The sequence below is a fragment of the Carcharhinus amblyrhynchos genome, chromosome 8, assembly GCF_965287045.1.
Source record: "Carcharhinus amblyrhynchos chromosome 8, sCarAmb.v2.hapA, whole genome shotgun sequence".
Taxonomy (NCBI): Eukaryota; Metazoa; Chordata; class Chondrichthyes; order Carcharhiniformes; family Carcharhinidae; genus Carcharhinus; species Carcharhinus amblyrhynchos.
The window spans coordinates 74,977,767-74,997,489 of NC_137331.1; the positions used below are offsets into that span (position 1 = coordinate 74,977,767).

Sequence of the window (19,723 nt, forward strand, 5' to 3'; positions counted from 1 at the left end):
TGGGACTACCCATGGCAGCCTGTCTATAACCTCTATTGGAACTGGGTTCATATGCAGGGTCTAGCGATGAAATGCTTATATATTGAGCTGTCAGCCTTTTGAAACATTTATATATACAATAGATTAGCTTTTCTTTCCCAGGTATTGTTAAACATTTCAACAGCAAAACCATTTCTACAAACCTATGAAAAGGGATATTGCAGCTTCAATCTTTAGTGTATGTTTCACAAGTTACAGTTTGAAGACATTGACTGAGTTTGTAAAGTGCACGTTTGCTAAGCATTGTAACATGCTTAAAGGTCATTTGACAAGGTTTTCTACTTTTTAATTTAAATGGCTGGCATGTGTACACTTTATCCTCTTGATCTTCTTACTTGGAAAGTGGTATAATTTTGTCAAAAGTCTGCCTCCGAAAGCTTGGTGCTATTTGGGATGCTGCTGGAGATCTTGTTGAAATAAACAAAACTCTCTCAAACATAAGATAAATTGTTGATGCTTTTAGTTATATCTGCTTTCCTGGATGCTCCATTGAGGTCATGGCTGATAGTTGTATATTCCAAAAGATTTAACTCCTTACTTGTAAAAACATGGAATAGTAACCATTTAACTTTATTGATAGTGATAAATTAAAGCCATTATTCAGGATCATTCAAAAAGCAAGATTATTAGCAACTAAAAGATAGTTAATTCAAATATTAAAGTTTGATATTACCACACCATTTTGGGGCACGGTTTCTCCGAGAGAGGGAGGAGGAGATATCTTCTCCATGTTACCTGGTCAGAGGGCTAGGCCTTAATTTCCCTTCTTGTCTGGAGATGTGCTGTACTCTCTTTCAGCTTTACCATTTTGCTTTGCAAACAACATAGAACAATGTAGTAGAATTCAAACTAGAGAACTTCAATATGACTTCAATATGGAAAAGAAAATGGAAGGCAATGCTAAATAGACAACTATTTAATGCTTTCACCAAAGATTAATTTCAACCTCTCTACACATATTAAATAATGCTGCCTGCAAACAGTTGATGACCACTGTTAAGATATTCTAGTCTTTCAGTCATTGCCCTCAACAGTTAATAAGCTGCAAGAAAAAAGTTGAATCCGTGTGGTTGATACATATGTAATTTGCATCAAATCAAATTATAATTTTTAAAATAAGCATAAGTGTTCTTTGTTCCATCTGATTTTTAATTTTGCAGCAGGACTCTATGAACCCCTACCATCCTCACCAACAACTACCCCCCCCACCAAAAAAACTTGGTATTTTAACCCTTAATGCTTTTGAGTTATGATAGACTATTTACCATTTCAAAACAACATAACTGGATGGGATTTTCCCCGCAGCCCGCTGCGTATTTCACGGCTGCAGGGGCGAGAGGTCCCACCATTGTCAGTGGGGTTTCCCATTCAATGTACATCGCACCGCCAGGGATCCCACAACCAGGGGGTGCACTGCTAGATCACGTCAACGTGAATGGCCAGAAAGTTCCGGTTAATGTGTTCAGCCATTAAAGCTCGGCAAAAGTTACTTCTGTAAATCTGGTCAGTAAATATTGAGAAGTAGAATTAATGGCATTGAAATCTTATCACAGCTCTAAAATATTAACATAACCTACTGAAGGCAGCTTTGACAAAATTGTACATTGTTAATGTGGTTTGGTGGATAAATTGCAGACATGGTCCATCCAAAATATTAAGGATGCAGTACCTGTAGGACAGGGAAGCTGATAGTGAAGAAAAATTCTCGTTTTACTAAGGGATCATCTCCACCTTGTCACATGTCTTTTAACTATTCACTCTAATGCAATTGAACAGAGGTCTAGCGGGGTTTATTCTGTTTGCATGTGCTTTCCCTAGACTCTGGCTGCCCTAACAAGAAATTCAATAAATCTGCTTCCAAACCACCTTGCACAAGCTTTGCATGTCCAGTCTGGGCCTGAGGAAATTAACAAGCGAATAGAACATATCATCGACTTAAGGAGTGGGGATAAATTAAGAAGAGAGCATATCAAGCCTTTCTCACTGATGTTTAAAGACTCCAGCCTGGAGGAAAAGGTAGCTGGCCCACCAATACACATTTTGGCAGCCTGAGCAAAGAGGACACATTAAGTGGAAGCAAAGATGTAAAAGCTTTAAGGGAAAAAGATTCCATCACAAAATTTTAAATTTGAAAAGTAATCATTTCTATTATTGCATACCTTTCACACTAGAAAGTTTTAAAGCGATTGATAAAATGAATAGAGACATGATTAAAACTGTGAAAGGAAAGATAGTTACGGGAGAAAGGTAATTTTAATGTGTTAATCAAGACTGGTTATTTTAATAGTTCGTCCACTGAATTTGGTTACTTGTCAGATCATTTTTTTAAACTCTCTGTAAAGTAACCTCGAAAATATCGTTAGAAATTTAGTATTGTTTTTTTTAATTGACACAGCCCATCCTTCCGTAGGATATAATCTTGCTAATTTCCCAGTACCCCCATAGAGACAGATAAATCACTGCAAAGCACTGTGGAATCTGCAACACATAGTCTGTTAATGTTTTGTGCTTCTTTCTTCCAGTATTCGCAGATGCGAGATGAAGTTTTCAAGTCAAATCTGGTGTGTGCTTTTATTGTTCTTATCTTTATCACAGCAATACAAAGTTTACTTCCTTTATCAAGGTAAATATACCTTGCCGTCCCCTCTTGAATATGAATTGTATATTTTCTTCCTGCTTGGTGCTTTCTAACATGTTTATTTTAGGTTCTGTATCATTTGAGGGGCTGCATTCTTATCCATTTACTTTAGTGTTGTTCAATAGCCAAAAAGCAGCTTTGCAAATTTTGTTTCAAGCCAAGCTTACTGTATTGATAAGGCCTCAGAAGTCAGAGAAGCATGTATCAAAAATTGAAAAAAGGATAGCTATCGAAAAAAGAGCAGTTACAAAGTGAAAAATGAATGAAACATCTCGTAGATAAGAAATAAATTAGAATGTGATATTGCATTATCATTTTGAAACTGGGATAGACTAAGGGCAAACCTAACAACCCAAAAATGGGCATTTGTAAGATGCTGTGGGCTATCACCAGCAGTGGGCTTGTATACCATGACATGTAACATTTTAATCTGGAACATCTCGCTCGTGCACCCATTAGAGCCTAACCAGGGGCCCAAGCCTGGTTCAGTGGGCGCTCTGAAGGGCATTCCAAGAGTGGCACCAAATATACCTTAGAATGGGGTAGGCTTTCACCAGTCAAGTGAAACTATGACAAAGCAATTCTGTTCTCAAGCATTCAGAAATCAAAACTGCAATTCTGGTTAGACCTTGAAACATAAATGCAAAAATATTGTGCAAAATCAGTAATAGAGTACAAATTATTCTCATTTACAAGTGTCCAGTAAAATATAAAGTTTATATTTTATATAAAATCTAATAAAAATAAAATATAAAAGTATATATTATTTGGTATAAAATAATAAGATACTGTTACAAGCATGTCTATTTAAATAATAATATGAAACGTACATGGTACATGTAAAAGTAACATGGGTAAAAGCCCAAAGCATTAGGCAAAAGCAGGGTTAAGCAGCATCATGCTTGATGCAATGTGGTAAGAACAACAGATCATAGCAAAGCTCAGTAGCTCTACCATATCCAGGCAAGAATGCAGGTGAAGCCTGAGTTAAATAATAAGAGGAGAAGGCTTCATGTGCACCTCTTTTCTTAACTGCATGTGAAGCTCAGCTTGTGAATGTTAAAGACAAGTCTGAAGTATCTGCAAATATGTTGGTCAAAATTTGTCCAGTGAACGATCCAACTCAGTTTCCTCTTGAGGTCCTTTCCTTCAGAGGTGCCAGTGTCGGTTGATTCCAAGTGAAATTAAGAAGCAGCTACATTAGCCATAATAAAGGCTCTGGGCTCCAATAAGATTCCAGTGGGGATGCTGAAAATCTGTGCTAGGCTGCTATCATCAAGCTGTTCCAGTTGTGCCACAACACAAGCACAGCTCTCTGCTCTCCTGCCAACTCAGGCACCTATATGTGGAAATAAGATTTTGCCCATGCTCTTACAAAGCCAGCCTGAATGGACACATCGAAAGCAAGCTGATTGCTTATTTTGGCATGGGTGCAAACGTGTCAAGTGAAGACAAGTGAAGACATTTTTCAAGTGCTAAAAGTTTATACAGTCGTGCCACCTATGTGCCTTCAAAACTTCCTTATTTTTCTTTCTCTATTGCTACCCCGACAACCACAGCTGAGGTGGAGGCGGCCTGCTGACTGCTATGCCCTATTCACTGTGATGAATTTGGCTGGTGTCCTCCGGTGGCCCAAGGCCTATGGGGCTCTGGCCTGCTATGTGTCTCCAGTTTAGGTGCACCCTCCTTGGCCTGACCTGCTGAAGACAGGGGGGTCGCTGGCAGAGGGGAGGTGGAGTGGCAGGGCATCCTTCGAGTGTCCTGGGAAAAATTCCCCAGGGTGCCTGGCTGGTTCATCTTTTTCACTTTGTCAGCGATGGCATCTCACTGACACATTGAGGACAAGGGACACCTGGAGAGAGTTTGAGATGCCCCTCTTACCTAACCACTGCTGCACTGCTTTTATAGCTAGAGTGATGGAGGCAGGTCTGAGTGTATATCCACAGCAACCGTGTGTTCTGCTAAATCTGGATTTCCAACGCGACCGCCACCCTTTCCATGGAGGCAGCCAAGTGCTCACGTGCTGGATCCACAGCAGCAGACAGAATGTGGATGGACTCCCCCAGCTTTCAGTCCAGCTTGCACATGGCTTCTGGCACCTCAGCTGGATATTGCCTTGCCTGTCTCTGCATCGTCAACATGACTCTTAGGGCTGAGTCCAAAGGCTCATCATCTGCATAGGACTGAGCAGGGCCCTGATCTCCAGCAGAACTACGAGTGTGAGTAATTGTGGCTTCACTTCCCCTGCAAGCTGTGGACCATTGTCAGTGATGTGCTCACGAGATTGTAACCCCAAGCCTACTCTAGGATGTTGGCTCACCAAGGTGAGTGTATCTGTGCTGATAGAAAACGCTGGTGAAGTCTGTGACAGTACATCCTCCAGGGTGCACTGCCATCTTTAGTGTAGTGTAATGGAGCAAGAGCTCTGGCTTGGCTAGTCTCTTTTCCTCCTTCTTTTCTTACTGGTACCAGGAGTGGAGTAGAGCCAGATTTGGTGGACGCTGAAGCAAGCTCCTTTGTGAAAACAATATCTCACTGTTGGTGCATCTGATAACTGCGAACAAGAAGCATCCTCACTGGCTTTCTAGGAGGTGGTGGGGGTGAGGGAAGGTGGGGAATGAAGAGGGAGGGAATCATTTCTTGCCTTCAGTGCAAGGAGAGTCCCTGTTCTCCCCAGTTGTTGTACGGCCTCTTCCTTGAAAGTAACAAAGTCTCTATAATATCTGCATGCCACCTCCGCTCCAGGCATGCTCCCACCCTCCTCTTGTGAGCATTCTAGTTCTGTAACCAGACAGAAGGATTGAGTGCCAACCAGATGAGTGTGTTTAGGAGCATGTGTGCCCAAGGCAGCTTCTGAGCCCTTTCCAGTCAGTGATTAACGAGCAGGATGTCCTGCACACTGATAGATCATTGAGAGGGTGAAGTGGCTGTCCGCACATTCAATGCACATATTGCATTCTCTGCCTACGTCTGCCACCCAAACTCTGACTTCCCTGTGCATTTGCACGTTTATACTGTGTGATGTCCTTATAAGTGACACTTTGAGGTGATTGGTGCTACTTAGCTTGGCACAGCACAGTAGGTCATTCATCCTTATTTAGCACAGCTAGCCGGTTGTTTTGTGGGCCCCATGGTGACCTCTGCCCAGGCTGGCGTGGTGGTACACAGAAGGCCCTCCTATGGCCATTCCTGGGAAACAGGATCTCCTGCCTTCCTTGGATGGCTGAGAGGAGAACCTGCAGCCCAGCAAGGCTTCACTGAACTGTGGGGAAGACACTTTGTCTTCTCTGTCTGGGTAACCTTTCAATATGGCGCCAGGACTATTTAACCCTAGGGCTAAGGGTGGGGTCAGCAACTTCCTGCGTGCCCCAGCCACAGGACTTTCTGTGCTCCTTGTGTGTGCTTATGTAATGAGAATAGTGTGAGATCATGGGGGGGAGTGAGGGGGGGTGCAGGGGTGCAGGGGGCAGCCATCCTGCCCCATAGAGGAAATCACTCTCATTTCTGCCCCTGCCGTCCAACTTATACTCCAGGATGGAAGATTCTGCCCAATGACCACAATACTGGCTCATTTCCTTAATCTCTTCACTATCTACAAGGCTGTAGTCAGAAATGTGATGGAATACTCATCCTTGCTTGATGGTCACAACTGCAACAAATTTTCTTGATTGGCACATCAGCTACTGGACTCATTATCCATCATTATAAACCACTGGCATGTTTGTATTCACATGCTTAATTAATAGGATGTTGCAAAAATCAGGAAGAGGACATAGAGCTGGCAAGACAATAGAATCATAAAGTAAGAACAACAAAGATTCATTGACACGAGCTAAACTGGGTCTCTGGAGAAGCAGGGACAATATCTGGGCACAGTTTTCAAGTACACTTGTTCCCTTCCAAATTATGTGCATTCGACCAACTGGCCACTTATCAATTATCTTGAAACATTGGTGAATGATAATTTAAAAATAGTTGAAACATTCGATGGTAGCATTTGGTTCCATACCAATAACAAGGACCTTGCACATTGTAAGAGTCTGCACTAATGGTACAAGGGCTACAAATGGGGTAGATTTTCATCTTTGTGGATGATAACTTGACTGATCAGCTTGCCCACGTATTATAGAAACCACCTCATTTACAATGTGTTGATGAATTTAATTGCTCAAGTACCCAGCTCGTCCAGTACTCACCATGGATTAGCAACCTCAATGCACAGTCAGTTCAATAGCCATTTGAGTATTATAATTGTATTGGTATTGTTGAAAGATGAAAATGGTAGGACCAATTTTAACTGTGGATGGACATCAGGGTGACTAATATCTTTGCCAAGAGCCTGAAACCATTTGGGTGGGGCCTCATTTCAAAATGCACAGTGTATTGCAAGCACTGATCTAGTACTCAAAGGTAACAACAACAGGGTGGGGAAAGATTGTGACTCCTATATGGAGCTGAGGCTGATGAAATAGCTTAAAGAAGAGGGGGTGCAATTACAGGAGGAGATTCTGGAGCAGCAGCAACATGTGGGAAGATGTTTATGGTGTCAGGACCATTCAAGCTCCTCTTTGTACATCAATCTTTGAAAGAACTTGTTTTAGTCATAGCCCAGCCATTGGTATTATAAAATTACGCTGGAATTCCAGATATAAGTCAAAGGGCACTGATATTTAAGTTACAAGTATATTCTTGTCTTAACCAGACAAGGACCTAAGATCATCCACAAACAAAATAATAACCAATAATTGGAAACGAGAATGGTAATATCAACCCCCTAAGTTTTGGACTCTACCAGCCTGCTGGTGAGGATGTGAAAATTGGCCCCATTATTTCACTTTCGTTCAACCAGTGAGTAAACCATATATTGAAAATTTAGCCTACCCCATTTCGGTGACTGGTCAGACAACTGCAGTTCATATAACTTTGATCCGGATGGTTTTTCAAATGCAATGTTATATCGAGTGACTGTATGCAGTGAAACAAAACTACCTTACTATGTTTTCTCTTTAGAACAATGCCAATGGTGATCCAGTTTACCATTCTGATCATGTTGCATGCTGCACTGGTACTATTCACTACTGCGGAAGATTATAAATGTCTGCCTTTAGTGCTTCGGAAATCATGCTGCTGGATCAATGAAACGCATTTCGCAAGGAATGTCATCATATTTGCCTCCATTGTGATAAACTTTCTTGGTGCTATAATAAGTATAGTACGTATTTAGTTGTTATTGTGCTGTTTTTGGTGAGATATTCGTAAAGTAACTTTAATACAGGATTAAGTCGAAGGCTATTGGGCATATCGTTTTAAGTATTGAAAGTCCTATTGAACATACTGCAATCTGGTTCCTAAACAGCATTGAACTACAGGCCTAATGATTTCCTATTCCAATATATTTTAACATTTGGAGAATTAAAACACATATTTATAAAGGCAGAAATTTCAAAATTTCGCAGAATCATTAAGCGATTAATCACATACACAAAATAAGACTTAAAACAAACTCTTCCATAATTAAGTATACCATTATTCTAACTAATGCAATCTCATTACTTTGGTATGTCATTTGGATAAAATTTGATGTTAAACTTAGAGATCCCATGAGAACTTCATGGAAAAAAACTCAAATATAACAGCCTCAAGACATTAGAAAAAACAGCTAACATAGAACATAGAAAAACTACAGCACAAACAGGTCCTTTGGCCCACAAGTTGCACCGATCATATCCATACCTACCAGGCCATAGAACTATCTGTAACTCCCAATCCCATTAAATCCCATGTACTCATCCAGAAGTCTTTTAAAAGACCCCAGCAAGTTCGCCTCTGCCACCACCGACGGCAGCCGATTCCATTCACTCACCACCCTCTGAGTGAAAAACTTACCCCTAACATCTGCTCTGTACTTGCTTCCCAGCACCTTAAACCTGTGTCCTCTCGTAGCGATCATTTCAGCCCTGGGAAATAACCTCCAAGAATCCACCCTATCTATTCCTCTCAACATTTTATAAACCTCTATCAGGTCGCCCCTCAACCTTCGTCTCTCAGGGAGAAGAGACCCAGCTCCCTCAACCTATCTTCATAAGGCATGCCTCCCAATCGAGGCAACATCCTTGTAAATCTCCTCTGCACCCTCTCAATAGCTTCCACATCCTTCCTGTAGTGAGGTGACCAGAATTGCGCACAGTACTCCAAGTGGGGTCTGACAAGGGTCTTATAAAGTTGCAGCATTACCTCCCAACTCCTAACTTCAATCCCTCGATTAATGAAGGCCAGTACACCATACGCCTTCTTGACCACATCCTCCACCTGCGAGGCTGATTTAAGAGTCCTGTGGACCCGGACCCCAAGATCCTTCTGCTCCTCAACACTGCTAAGACCCCTACCCTTGATATTGTACTCCTTCATCCCATTGGTCCTGCCAAAATGGACCACTACACATTTATCCGAGTTGAAGTCCATTTGCCACTTCACCACCCAGTCTTGCATCCTATCTATGTCATGCTGCAACTTCTGACATCCCTCCAGACTATCCACAACACCACCAACCTTCGTATCGTCGGCAAACTTACTAATCCATCCCTCCACTTCCTCATCCAGGTCATTTATGAAAATGACAAACAGCAAGGGTCCTAGAACAGATCCTTGTGGCACTCCACTGGTGACCAACCTCCATGCAGAAAAAGACCCATCCACAACCACTCTCTGCCTTCTGCAGGCAAGCCAGTTCTGGATCCACAAGGCTAAAGCCCCTTGGATCTTGAACTTTTTTTAAAAAAGTGAGAATGAAAACCTGAGGAGAATTTGGGGGGAAATAGATCTGAGAAATTCCTCTCTGACCCCCATAGCTGATGAAGTAAGTTTCCAGGACACGCCAGTAACTAATGATATTAGTGACTTCTTACCTAGCTTGTCATCAACAGCTCAAGATGTTTTCCATGTATTCACCCAGATACATGCTGAAGATCTGCAGTAGATCCAAATTCACTGCAATAAGTGTGGCAACTTATTGTGGAGATCAAAAGGAAGCACTTACCAGCATCTAGCTACACTATTTTTCCTTATGACCCCTACATTTTCCTCCCCTATATAATTCAAACGCCATATCAATTTGAACAGCAGCCATTTCCATCATCATTTTAAAGAGACGTCTTTTCCCCTCAAGGATCATACTTTTCCAATTATAGAATGTTCCAGTTTCTTTAGCCTGCCCTGGTACAAAAAACCAGTAAGATTGGGGATGGAAATTTCCTCAGAATGGCTCTCAATCCATTGCCATAACACTGTTGGAAATTGGTTAGAAACTCTTTTTACGTATGTAAACAGAATTCAAGATATAGTTCCAACAAAAATTATACTTGCATTGATGCTTTGAGAAAATTCCAGCCCATGTTTTTATTCATTTGTGGGACATGGGCTTCTCTGGCTGGCCAGCATTTATTGCCCATCCCTAGTTACCCTTGGAGGGTAGTTGAGAGTCAACCGCATTGCTGGGGCTGTGGCATTACATGTAGGCCAGACCAGTTAAGGATGGCAGATTTCCTTCGCTAAAGGACATTAGTGAACCAGATGGGTTTTCTCGACAGTCGACAATGGTTTCATGATCATTAGTAGATTCTTAATTCCAGATTTTTTATTGAATTCAAATTCCACCATCTGCCATGGCAGGATTCAAACCTGGGTCCCCAGAACATTAGTTGAGTTTCTGGATTAATAGTGTGGTGATAACACCACGAGGTCATTGCCTTCATTCTTCTGTATTGTTAACTCCACCCTCCCATTGTTTATCTGGAAGATGTCAATCTATATGCTCCAAACTCTTCCATGTAGTCGTTATTATGTGGAAATCTAAAAATTAAAGCATTGCAGTGAAGAGTGCTGCTTTAGATATTTGATAGACATTATTTTAATCCACACAGTAGGCGGATGATCATTGAATAATGCCTACTTTGAGAGATTAAAACACATACCTGTAATTTAGCAGATTGCTTTTTAAGCATGTGTTTTGACATCTTTATATCTTCCCTAAATATTTAGATCAAATTAATTTCAAAATGACTAGATGTGGGAGTTGTGACTAGAACTGTTAAATATATCCTACCTAACACTTAAGCTTCTTTTTCAGTTTTGGTGTGAGTCAGATGTATTGGAAATCGTAAAGAATCAGACCTCCAATTCCACTGCCATGTGTACAGATATATGCTTCTATCCAGAGGTATTTAAATATTCTGTTTTCAGCATGTGTGTCTTTATTTAACCAGCATCCAAGTATGACAGATATATTTTTGCTAAGAATCACCAGTCTGAATAAATATAATATGAATTAAATAGCACATGCACCATAACCTTTTGCAACAACAGACACAAGCAGTAATTCATTGGTACCAATGGTGATATGAATTGCCAAGATGTTTCTCATGAGGATTGAAAGTAATCTTCAGCTATGAAGTTGTTCTATTCTAATCTTTTAGCTTGAATTAAATCCACTGAAACCACATTGAATGATTTTTTGCTTTTATCAAATTGAATAATGTCAATACAATGAGAGGGAACACTTATTTGCCATTTTTTCCATTAGAAGTCAGCACTGATCATGTCCAGATTTACAATAATAATAACTTGTATTTACATTGTGTCTTTTGTGTTGAAAAACATTCCAAGGTACTCACAGAAGTGTAATCAGATAAAAATGGACGCAGAACCAAAGGAGATATTAACCGGGATGGCTGAGCTTTGCCTAAGAGGTGGAATGTGAGGAGCCTCTTAAAAGAGGAGAGGGTGATAGAGAAACGTAAAGGTTTAGGAGGGAACTCCAGAACATAATACATGGTGGCTAAAGGCATGGCCACTTACATTGGGTTGAAGGAACTGGGAGATGAACAAGAGGCCAGAACTAGAAGAAAACAGAGGGTTAATTTTCACTCCCAAGCTTTTGTGGGATTTAGATGGATAAGAAGTTGACATTTCAAAAAATTCAGTTCTGAACTAATCAACCTCAAACCCTTCTGATTTTGGTTTTAATAGAGACAGGTCAAGGTGCAGGCAACCAATCTAGGAGATGGGTCAATAGTAACAGATAAAGAGGCTATGCACCCCCTTTTTTACAAGCTTAGGTTAAAGGAAGCGAGAACTACTGGATGCATTATGTAAGTGTCTTTATAACATGGCTTGTGGGCCAGAAGGAGCAGGATAGCTCCCTTCCAGCCCAACCTGCTTTGCCTTCTACAGTTACAGTCTCTCCCATGATCTCCCCTCCAGTCACCATTTGTTTCCCCTTCCCCTCCCCTAACCACCATATTCTCCAGAACCACTTGATGACCATCTACTATCTGATGACTATGACCACCCTAACTACCTTTTCACCCATTTACTAATATCTTGATCCCTGGCCATCATGTCCCACCACCTCCTCCCCACCGGCCCTGCCCAAACCAGCTCTGTAACATTACCCATCTCTAACCCTGATTCTTTGCTGCTAAAACCCTCATCCAAATCATTTTCACTTCTTTTACAATTCCAGTGCTCTCCTGGTCTGCCTGTCACCTCCCCCAGATGTAAAGTTGCACTCATCCAAAACTTTGCTGCCTATATCATCACTCACACAAAGTTCCATTCATCCATCACACCTATGCTTTCTGATGCATAACACTTAATGTTAATATTCTCATCCTTATTTTCAAATACTGCCATTCTCATCCCTGCCAATTTCTATAACCTCCTCTAGCCCTACAAGCTTTTAATATCTTTGCACCCCCCCCAATTCTGACATCCTGCACATTCCTGGTATTAATCACTCTACGATTGGCAGCTCTAGTTTCAGCTGCTTTTGTCCTAAGCTATGAAATTCTCTCCCTCACCTTCACCTCCTCCTCCTTTTAGATGCACTGTTAAACTTGCCTCATTGATCAATCTTTTGTCCATGGGTCCTTATAATTCTTCTATGTCTCGTTGTCAACATTTTTATTGATTACACTCTTGCTAAGTGCCACGGGATGTTTTGCTATCTTAAGAGTGCTATATAAATACAAGTTGTTGTTGTTAAGTCTAATCCCTCCCAATTGCCAACCAGTAGAAACAGGCTTTTACTATTTACCCTCTCAAAACTTCTCGTAACTTTGAAAAATGGTTAAATCCTCCTTGATATTTCCAACTCCAGTGAAAAACACACAAACTATCGAGCTTTTCTTCAAAATATCACTTCATATTTTCTTTTCTATTTAACAATATTCTTCCTCAAATGGGAGCTCAGAGCTGCACGCAACACCAACACTGTGACCTAACCAATATCTTGTACACATTTAACATCACTTCCATGCTTTTGTATTTCAAACCTCTGTATGTAGAAGCCAGAGTCTCTTATGTACTTTTCTAGTAACTTTTACTAACTGTATTTTTGCCTTTAAACGTCTATATGTATAAATATATATGTATATATATTATATGTATATATATATTTATACATGCAGCTCCATTCTAGCAAACATGTTACCTCTTAGGGTATATTTCCTTTTGCTGTTCCAAAATGTATGTGTTCAGATCTGCTGCACTGAGCTGTATCTGACACACATTGGCCCATCCTGCTAAACTGATTAGAACAAACCATCCAGTTGGATCAATGGAGATTGGATGTATGACTGAGGATGTGTGTCGGGACCCTGTGGAAGTCCTGATGGACAGACCTGTGAAAGAATTGCCCAGGAAGTTTGAATTTTGAATGAACACTTCCCCTGCTCTTCAGGACCCTGTGCGAATCTCTCTGAATTAGACTTGGGACAGTTCTGCATGACCTCCCTGGATAGTAACACAGGAACCGTCAATCAGGTTAAAATCTAGTCTAACATTTGGATAAATATACATACCACTTCACCATCCCCCCCCACCCCCGTCAGCGCCCTCGAATCACCCTTTAAGCAAACCCACCTGCAGCCTCTCTGATTCACCAAATACCCCCCAACCAGCAGACTACACCCCTAGCCCAACATGACTACCTCCACTGACCTGACAATCACCAACCCGATCCACCCACTTACCCACCTGACAATTTCACCATGTATCCACTCTCCCAACCTACCCCCTACCCAGCTCCACCACTCCACCCTTCCTCCCAACCTTTCCCTTACCCACTTACCAACCTACCCAACTCTACCCAGTCTCCCAAACTACCCCCTTCCCAATTCCACAACTCTACCACCCTATCCATTCTCCCAACCTCCTCCCTACCCATCGTCCTACTGACCCAACTTCACCGTCTACCCATTCTCCAACGTACCCGCTACCCACTTACCTACTTACCCAACTCCACCACGCTACCCGTCCTCCTCACCTACCCCCTATTCACTCGTCCTACCTCACCTATTCACTAATCGTTCACTCACATTCAAAGACAAGACAGTTAAACTTAACCATATGACAATTTGTGAAAAGGTGGATCCTAAGTTCCTCAGACTCTTCTTCAATTAGTCAGAGTCCCCCTGAGGGACGTTGAGCTGTGCCTCTCTGTGAGAGTCGTGATTGGAAAACCATGGAAGAAATGTGCAGCAGCGTCGCATCAAGGGTGTTTAGAAATGCACTGGCAATCTGACAATCACTAACTCTGCTCACAGGATTTGGTAAAAAGTCTGACAACACCAGGATTCGCATTCTAATCAGTAATCTCTAAACTGTCTGTGCTTTATATGCTCTGTCTGAGGCCAGAACTCTCCATTCACCTGACGAAGAGGGAAACCTCGAAAGCTTGTGAGTATTATCAAATAAATCGGTTGGACTAAAACCTGGTGTTGTCAGACTTTTTACGGTGTTTACGCCAGTCCAACGCCGGCATACCCACAACAGGATTTGGGCCATTATATCCTTCTGCAATGACAGCCAGATACAGGGCCAAGCTCCCATTTTCTGCCTTAACCTTTAACACTAACGAACATCCCAATTTGCAAGTTTTTCACAAACCAGCATCTTTCTAGCCTTTCAGAGTGAGATTTTCTATGAGTAAAAATGGCCAGGAATTTCTGGCCCAACAGTGGTAGGGAGCGGGAGGAGACAATATGTTGACAGCTGACGAATCAATTTCCCAACAACGTGAAATGACAAGGGGACCTGGTGGTCCTGACCATCACACCGAGATAACAGCCAATAGCCAGTCCTGCCAGAAGCCATCTGATATCTGTTTTAAATTTCATGGTGAGGATGCAAAAGAACAGCTGAGCAGAACATCCACACCTCTCTCAATGGAGCAGGAGCTGCAGGTGGAGTCTCACTGTCTCTCAAAATGGAGTAGAAGCTGCAGCTGAAGTCTGTCAATTTTGCAGCATTTTCTGTTTTTGTAGCAGAAACATCACTCTGCACTGAAATAAATTCCAAATTTTTTTTACGAATAAATTACTTAACTTCTGACAAATCTGCAAATTACTTCCCAGTTAAAGCATCCCAGAAGGAAAAAAACGGTTCATACCAGTAATCTTCCTTTCCCTTTTACTGGTGTTCCAGTTTAATGTCTACAAAACCAATTCAGACCACCATCCTTAATTCCCCATTTTACTGATCTTCCTTCTACAATGGACTTCAAAATCGTCTCTCTTATATTTTAATGAGGCACTAATTAATTAAAATAAATTGGTTAATCCCTCTATTGAAATACTGGACTTTGATGCAAGTATTTAAAGGGAGCATATACATCATTCACAATCCTTTCTAGTTTGTAATATTTAAGGCCAACAGGATTGATTCATGACTTTCTAATTATGAATGGTCACTAAATATTGCAGTTGTTCATCACACACATAAGTGAGTTTTCTTTACAAAATTGAGAGGTCTTTCTATCTTCAGACACTGAAAAAATTACACCTAAAATAAACTGAAGAGCTGTAGATAGGCATAATAGAAACATATCCCATTAAAATAAAGAAATTGTATTTATATAGCACTTCACTGTGCCCTCAGCACTTTGCAACCCATATAAAAATGTATTTTATTATGGTTTACTAATGTGATGATGCAGCTTTTATATAGAGGTCACGGCTGCAGCAACTCCCGAAACAATGAAATTAATCCATTCACTTCAGAACTGTGTGGATCAAATTTATTCAGTCTCAAGTGCACCATGTCACAAATGACAACAATACAATTCAAGTTCTATTGTTTATAAGATTCAGGACAGTATTACTTTAGTGCGAATTTATTAGTGGGTAACTTCAGCAGTAAACCTGTGCCTTTTCCAGTGCCAATGCAGTACTCCCATCTAAATCCTCTTTCTTCCAAAGTAAATCTGTTCAGTTTGCTGTTGTTTCCCCTGATCCCGGTGGAACTTGTTGGATCAAATAGGAGCATTTTATCCTTGATAACCTGCCTGCTCCCTTTCCTCAGAAAAGAAAAATAACTAAATACACACATGCTTATGCCGACATTTCACATAACAATAATATGGTATTTTGTGGAATTGGTGTAAGCTTAAATTTGGGTCACTTGTTCGCAGCTTTGTTTCTGAGTCAGTGATGTAGAAACTAGTCCTCGATGCAGCTAGTAAATAGAAATGTAGGGCTCCATTTCTGGAGGCAATGCTCTATGCACCAAGGATGACATGAATAAAGAGCAAGGAGTGACTTTCAGCCCCCCTCTTCCCAATGTCATTCCCACTGAATGCCTTTGAATGGGGGACCTCTCTGCGTTTGTTTTTTGGACTTTCCATCTGGCAACCTCCCCACCTGCTGCTAGCTGAATACCAATGGTGGAAGGATGAATAATTGCCTGCTTAGGGTTCTCAATTAGCATCCGGGTGGGAAGGCTATCCATGAGCCTTCTCGCCGGGACCTAATCGGACAAAGGTGAGAAGGTAGCAGGATCCTCACCCAGCATCCTCCTGCCCAAGTAAATACCCCCCCGCTTCCAAACCCACAGTAAATTCCACCCAATGTTTGAAAACAAATCATAATCAATTCCGATCCAAAATATTTTGGTTTCGACGCCAGTAGCAATGCTGGAGCAGATGATTCAGACTGATGCTCCCCAATGTACTAAGAATATGTTACAATTTCAGAGACGCCATCATTCAGATGAGATATTCGAACTCCTCTGCCTGCATAATAGAATGAACCCACAGCAGTAAAAGCAAGGTAATCTCCAGGCATATTGGCCAACATTCTCTCTTGGTCCTTGTGTCTTTGGAACTTCTTTCAACCTTGCATCCCTCTGAGATCTCCTGTTCTTCTAATTCTGGTTTCTTGTTTATCCCTGGTTCTCATCATTCCAATATTGGCAAGGATTGTTTCAGCTGCCTAGGTCCTAAACTCTGGGATTTCTTCCATGAACACTCTCTATCTCTCTCCTACTTTAGGGGATCCTTCAAACCTATCTGTTTGACCAAACATTTGTTCAACTGTTTAATATCATTTGACTATGCTCCTATAATGTATTCTCAGATATTTTGCCACATTTAAGGAGGTTACATAAATGCAAGCTAATGTTTGAAAGAAAAAAGTGGATTAATCATCTCACTCACTGTTTGAAGGATTTTGCTATCAGTAGATTTTCTGCCATTTTTAGCTATATTGCCATGGTGACTACATTTCGAGGGAAACTTAAATAAAATCAATAGCTTACATTGATAAAGTACTTTTCATGTCAAAATTCAATTCCAAAGAGCTCTAGAGTGGCATAATGAGGAAAAAATGGATTTTGAGTCAAAGAAGGAGATAACATAAAGCTTAATCAAAGGGATGGGATTGAAGGAGGGTGCAAAGTAAGGAAGGAGTTGCGTGCGGAGCCTGGAATCTAAGGGCGAGTTTTAATATTTTGATGTGCTGAAGAATGGGGGAGAGGTGTTGGAATGCAGGATACCCAGAACAATTGTATAGTGCTACAGAAAGTTATATATTGACTTTAGTAGATAGGGAGGCGGCGGAGGGGGGAGGTGGGGGGGGGGGCTTGTTTTGGCAATTCATCCAAAATTCAGCACTTGGAAATTTCCTCTCCTGCTTTAAGGCAATCCTTAAAACCTGCCTGTCTGACCAAACATTTGTTTAGCTGCTTAAGATCATTTGACCATGCTCTTGTGATGTATTTTCAGACATTTTGTTACATTTACAGAGAATATATAAATGCAACTTACTGTTTGTTTTGTTGTAAACAGTTTGGGAGACAGCGTGTTCTATGGATAAAACCAGGAGCAAGTAGGGTTAGAAAGGGGTAGAGGTTGTGGGTTGGAAATGACTTTGTTATCTATTGAGAATTAAGGAGGTTATAGGAGTGTAGACGCCACTGGAGGAGGCCTGATTATGAGTAGGAGACTTCAGGTTTAAGGGGAAGGTTTGGAGGGAATACAAGGACATTGAGTTCAAAGAAAGGAGGGAGGGGTGGCTGATACAGAGACTGAAATAATCAAAGATGAAGAACCACTCAGTGCAGAAGTTAAAAGATGATTAAAACTCAAGGTTGAACAAGGTGAAATACTCAGAGGAGAAGAATGTGCTAGAGGAGTGGGCAGAGACTAAGAAGCGACTTGGTCATACATATCACACCACCACCAAGATTGCTGAAAGAAGTATAGCGGTGGAGAATGTTGAGAGCCAACTTTGACTGCAAGCTAGAGCCTGATGGCAAGTACGTTGTTCATAACTAAATAAGCATCTGCAGGAAAATGTGGAGAGGTGTGGCAGAGTTTAGTAGGTGGTGGTGGATGGGTTAGATGGAATGGGAAGAAGGTTGTGAGGTTAATTCCGCTAAACGTATTTGGCAGGAGGCACAGAAAAGAACAGCAGCTGGGAGCAGCTCCAATAGGCCCTTCAGGAAAATTGAGGCAGATACAGAGGGAAGCTGTAGACTTGTTCAAGGAAATTTGAACCGTGGGCAGCGGTAGAACAATTGGAAGATGGTGGAGTAGTAATGGGTTGGAACTGGTGATGGTTTTCAGAAGGGAAAGGCCCAGGAACAACTTAGAAAATAATTGTGAAAGGCTTTTGAGTGTCCTGAGTGTGGTCATTTGCAATATTGCAACAACGCACTTCAAAAGTACTTTTTTGGCTGTAACGTACTTTGGAAAGACTTGCAGTTGTGAAAGGTTTTGTGTGAATACAAAGCAAATAATAAAAGATCATTTATCTGAAACGTTAACTCTATTTTATCTCTGCAGATCTTTCCTGACCTGCTGAGTACTTCCAGCCTTTTCTGTTTTATTTTTGTGTGAATAGAAGGCCTTCCTTTCCTTTCTACAAATGCAAGGTTGCCCTTTTAACCAAATGAGTTTCTACTATGCCTCACTCAAATATTTGAGTTGTTTTCTTTTTGAGAGAAAGAAAAAGACTTTTAAGTTTTAAGAAATAAACTCAATTTGCCTTTACAAATGAATGTGAGCTATTTTTAGGTGCTGGGGCCGGTATCTCAAACCTGCTACCTTAGACTCACTGATTTTGGTTTTACTGTTTGAGATTTCAAACAAGATTTCACACGCTAGTTTTGAGATTGTTATTGTTCTACGTCACTGAAGTTGAATTGGACGCACAATTCTGATTATCTGTGATTTGCACTGCATGATTGGCAGCCGGTGCCTAACGCACGGGTGCACTAACATTCCGAATCATGGAAAACACACATGATGCCCTGATCCCTCATGCAACTACTCCACTAGCTCAGTGGCACATTAACAAAACAAGTGCAGAGATGAAGTTGGCTGCTCATCAACAAGAAAGAAAGTCCAAAGATCTGAGGGTTTGGTTGATTGACCATGCTCAATTGACCCTAGTGTCAGGGGCATTAGCAGGATAAGTGTGTGAGGTATGGGAATAGGGCCTGGGTGGGATTGTGGTTGGTACAGACTCAATGGGCTAGATGGCCTCCCCTGTGCTGCAGGGATTCTATGAAAGTAAATTGCAGTGAGGCATCCCAGGGAGTTTTATGCAGCTCATTGAGATCAGATGCATGGCCATCACAGAGGGCAAGGTGGCAAGTTGGCTTTTTTTACACAGAGAACACTGTATGGGGAGAGATAAAAGAAAGGAGACCAGCAAAAATGAAGAGAGTAGTTGCCAGAGTACCTAAGTGGGTAACATTCTTGTAATA

The 19,723-nt window shown here is 41.3% G+C and overlaps 1 protein-coding gene across 3 annotated transcripts in view; it reads left to right on the top strand.

Annotated features, from left to right (window-relative positions):
• The window catches only part of adcy8 (adenylate cyclase 8 (brain)), a 97,016-nt gene that overhangs the window by 47,480 nt on the left and 29,813 nt on the right, over positions 1–19,723 (top strand). For 2 of the 3 annotated variants that reach the window (XM_080194279.1, XM_080194280.1), the window contains 4 exons: positions 1,858–2,055; positions 2,562–2,662; positions 7,688–7,889; positions 10,803–10,892. In XM_080194279.1, the coding sequence (XP_080050405.1) occupies positions 1,858–2,055; positions 2,562–2,662; positions 7,688–7,889; positions 10,803–10,892 (591 nt within the window). The remainder of the gene's footprint in view (positions 1–1,857; positions 2,056–2,561; positions 2,663–7,687; positions 7,890–10,802; positions 10,893–19,723) is intronic. The other variant, XM_080194281.1, reaches the window with a different exon arrangement.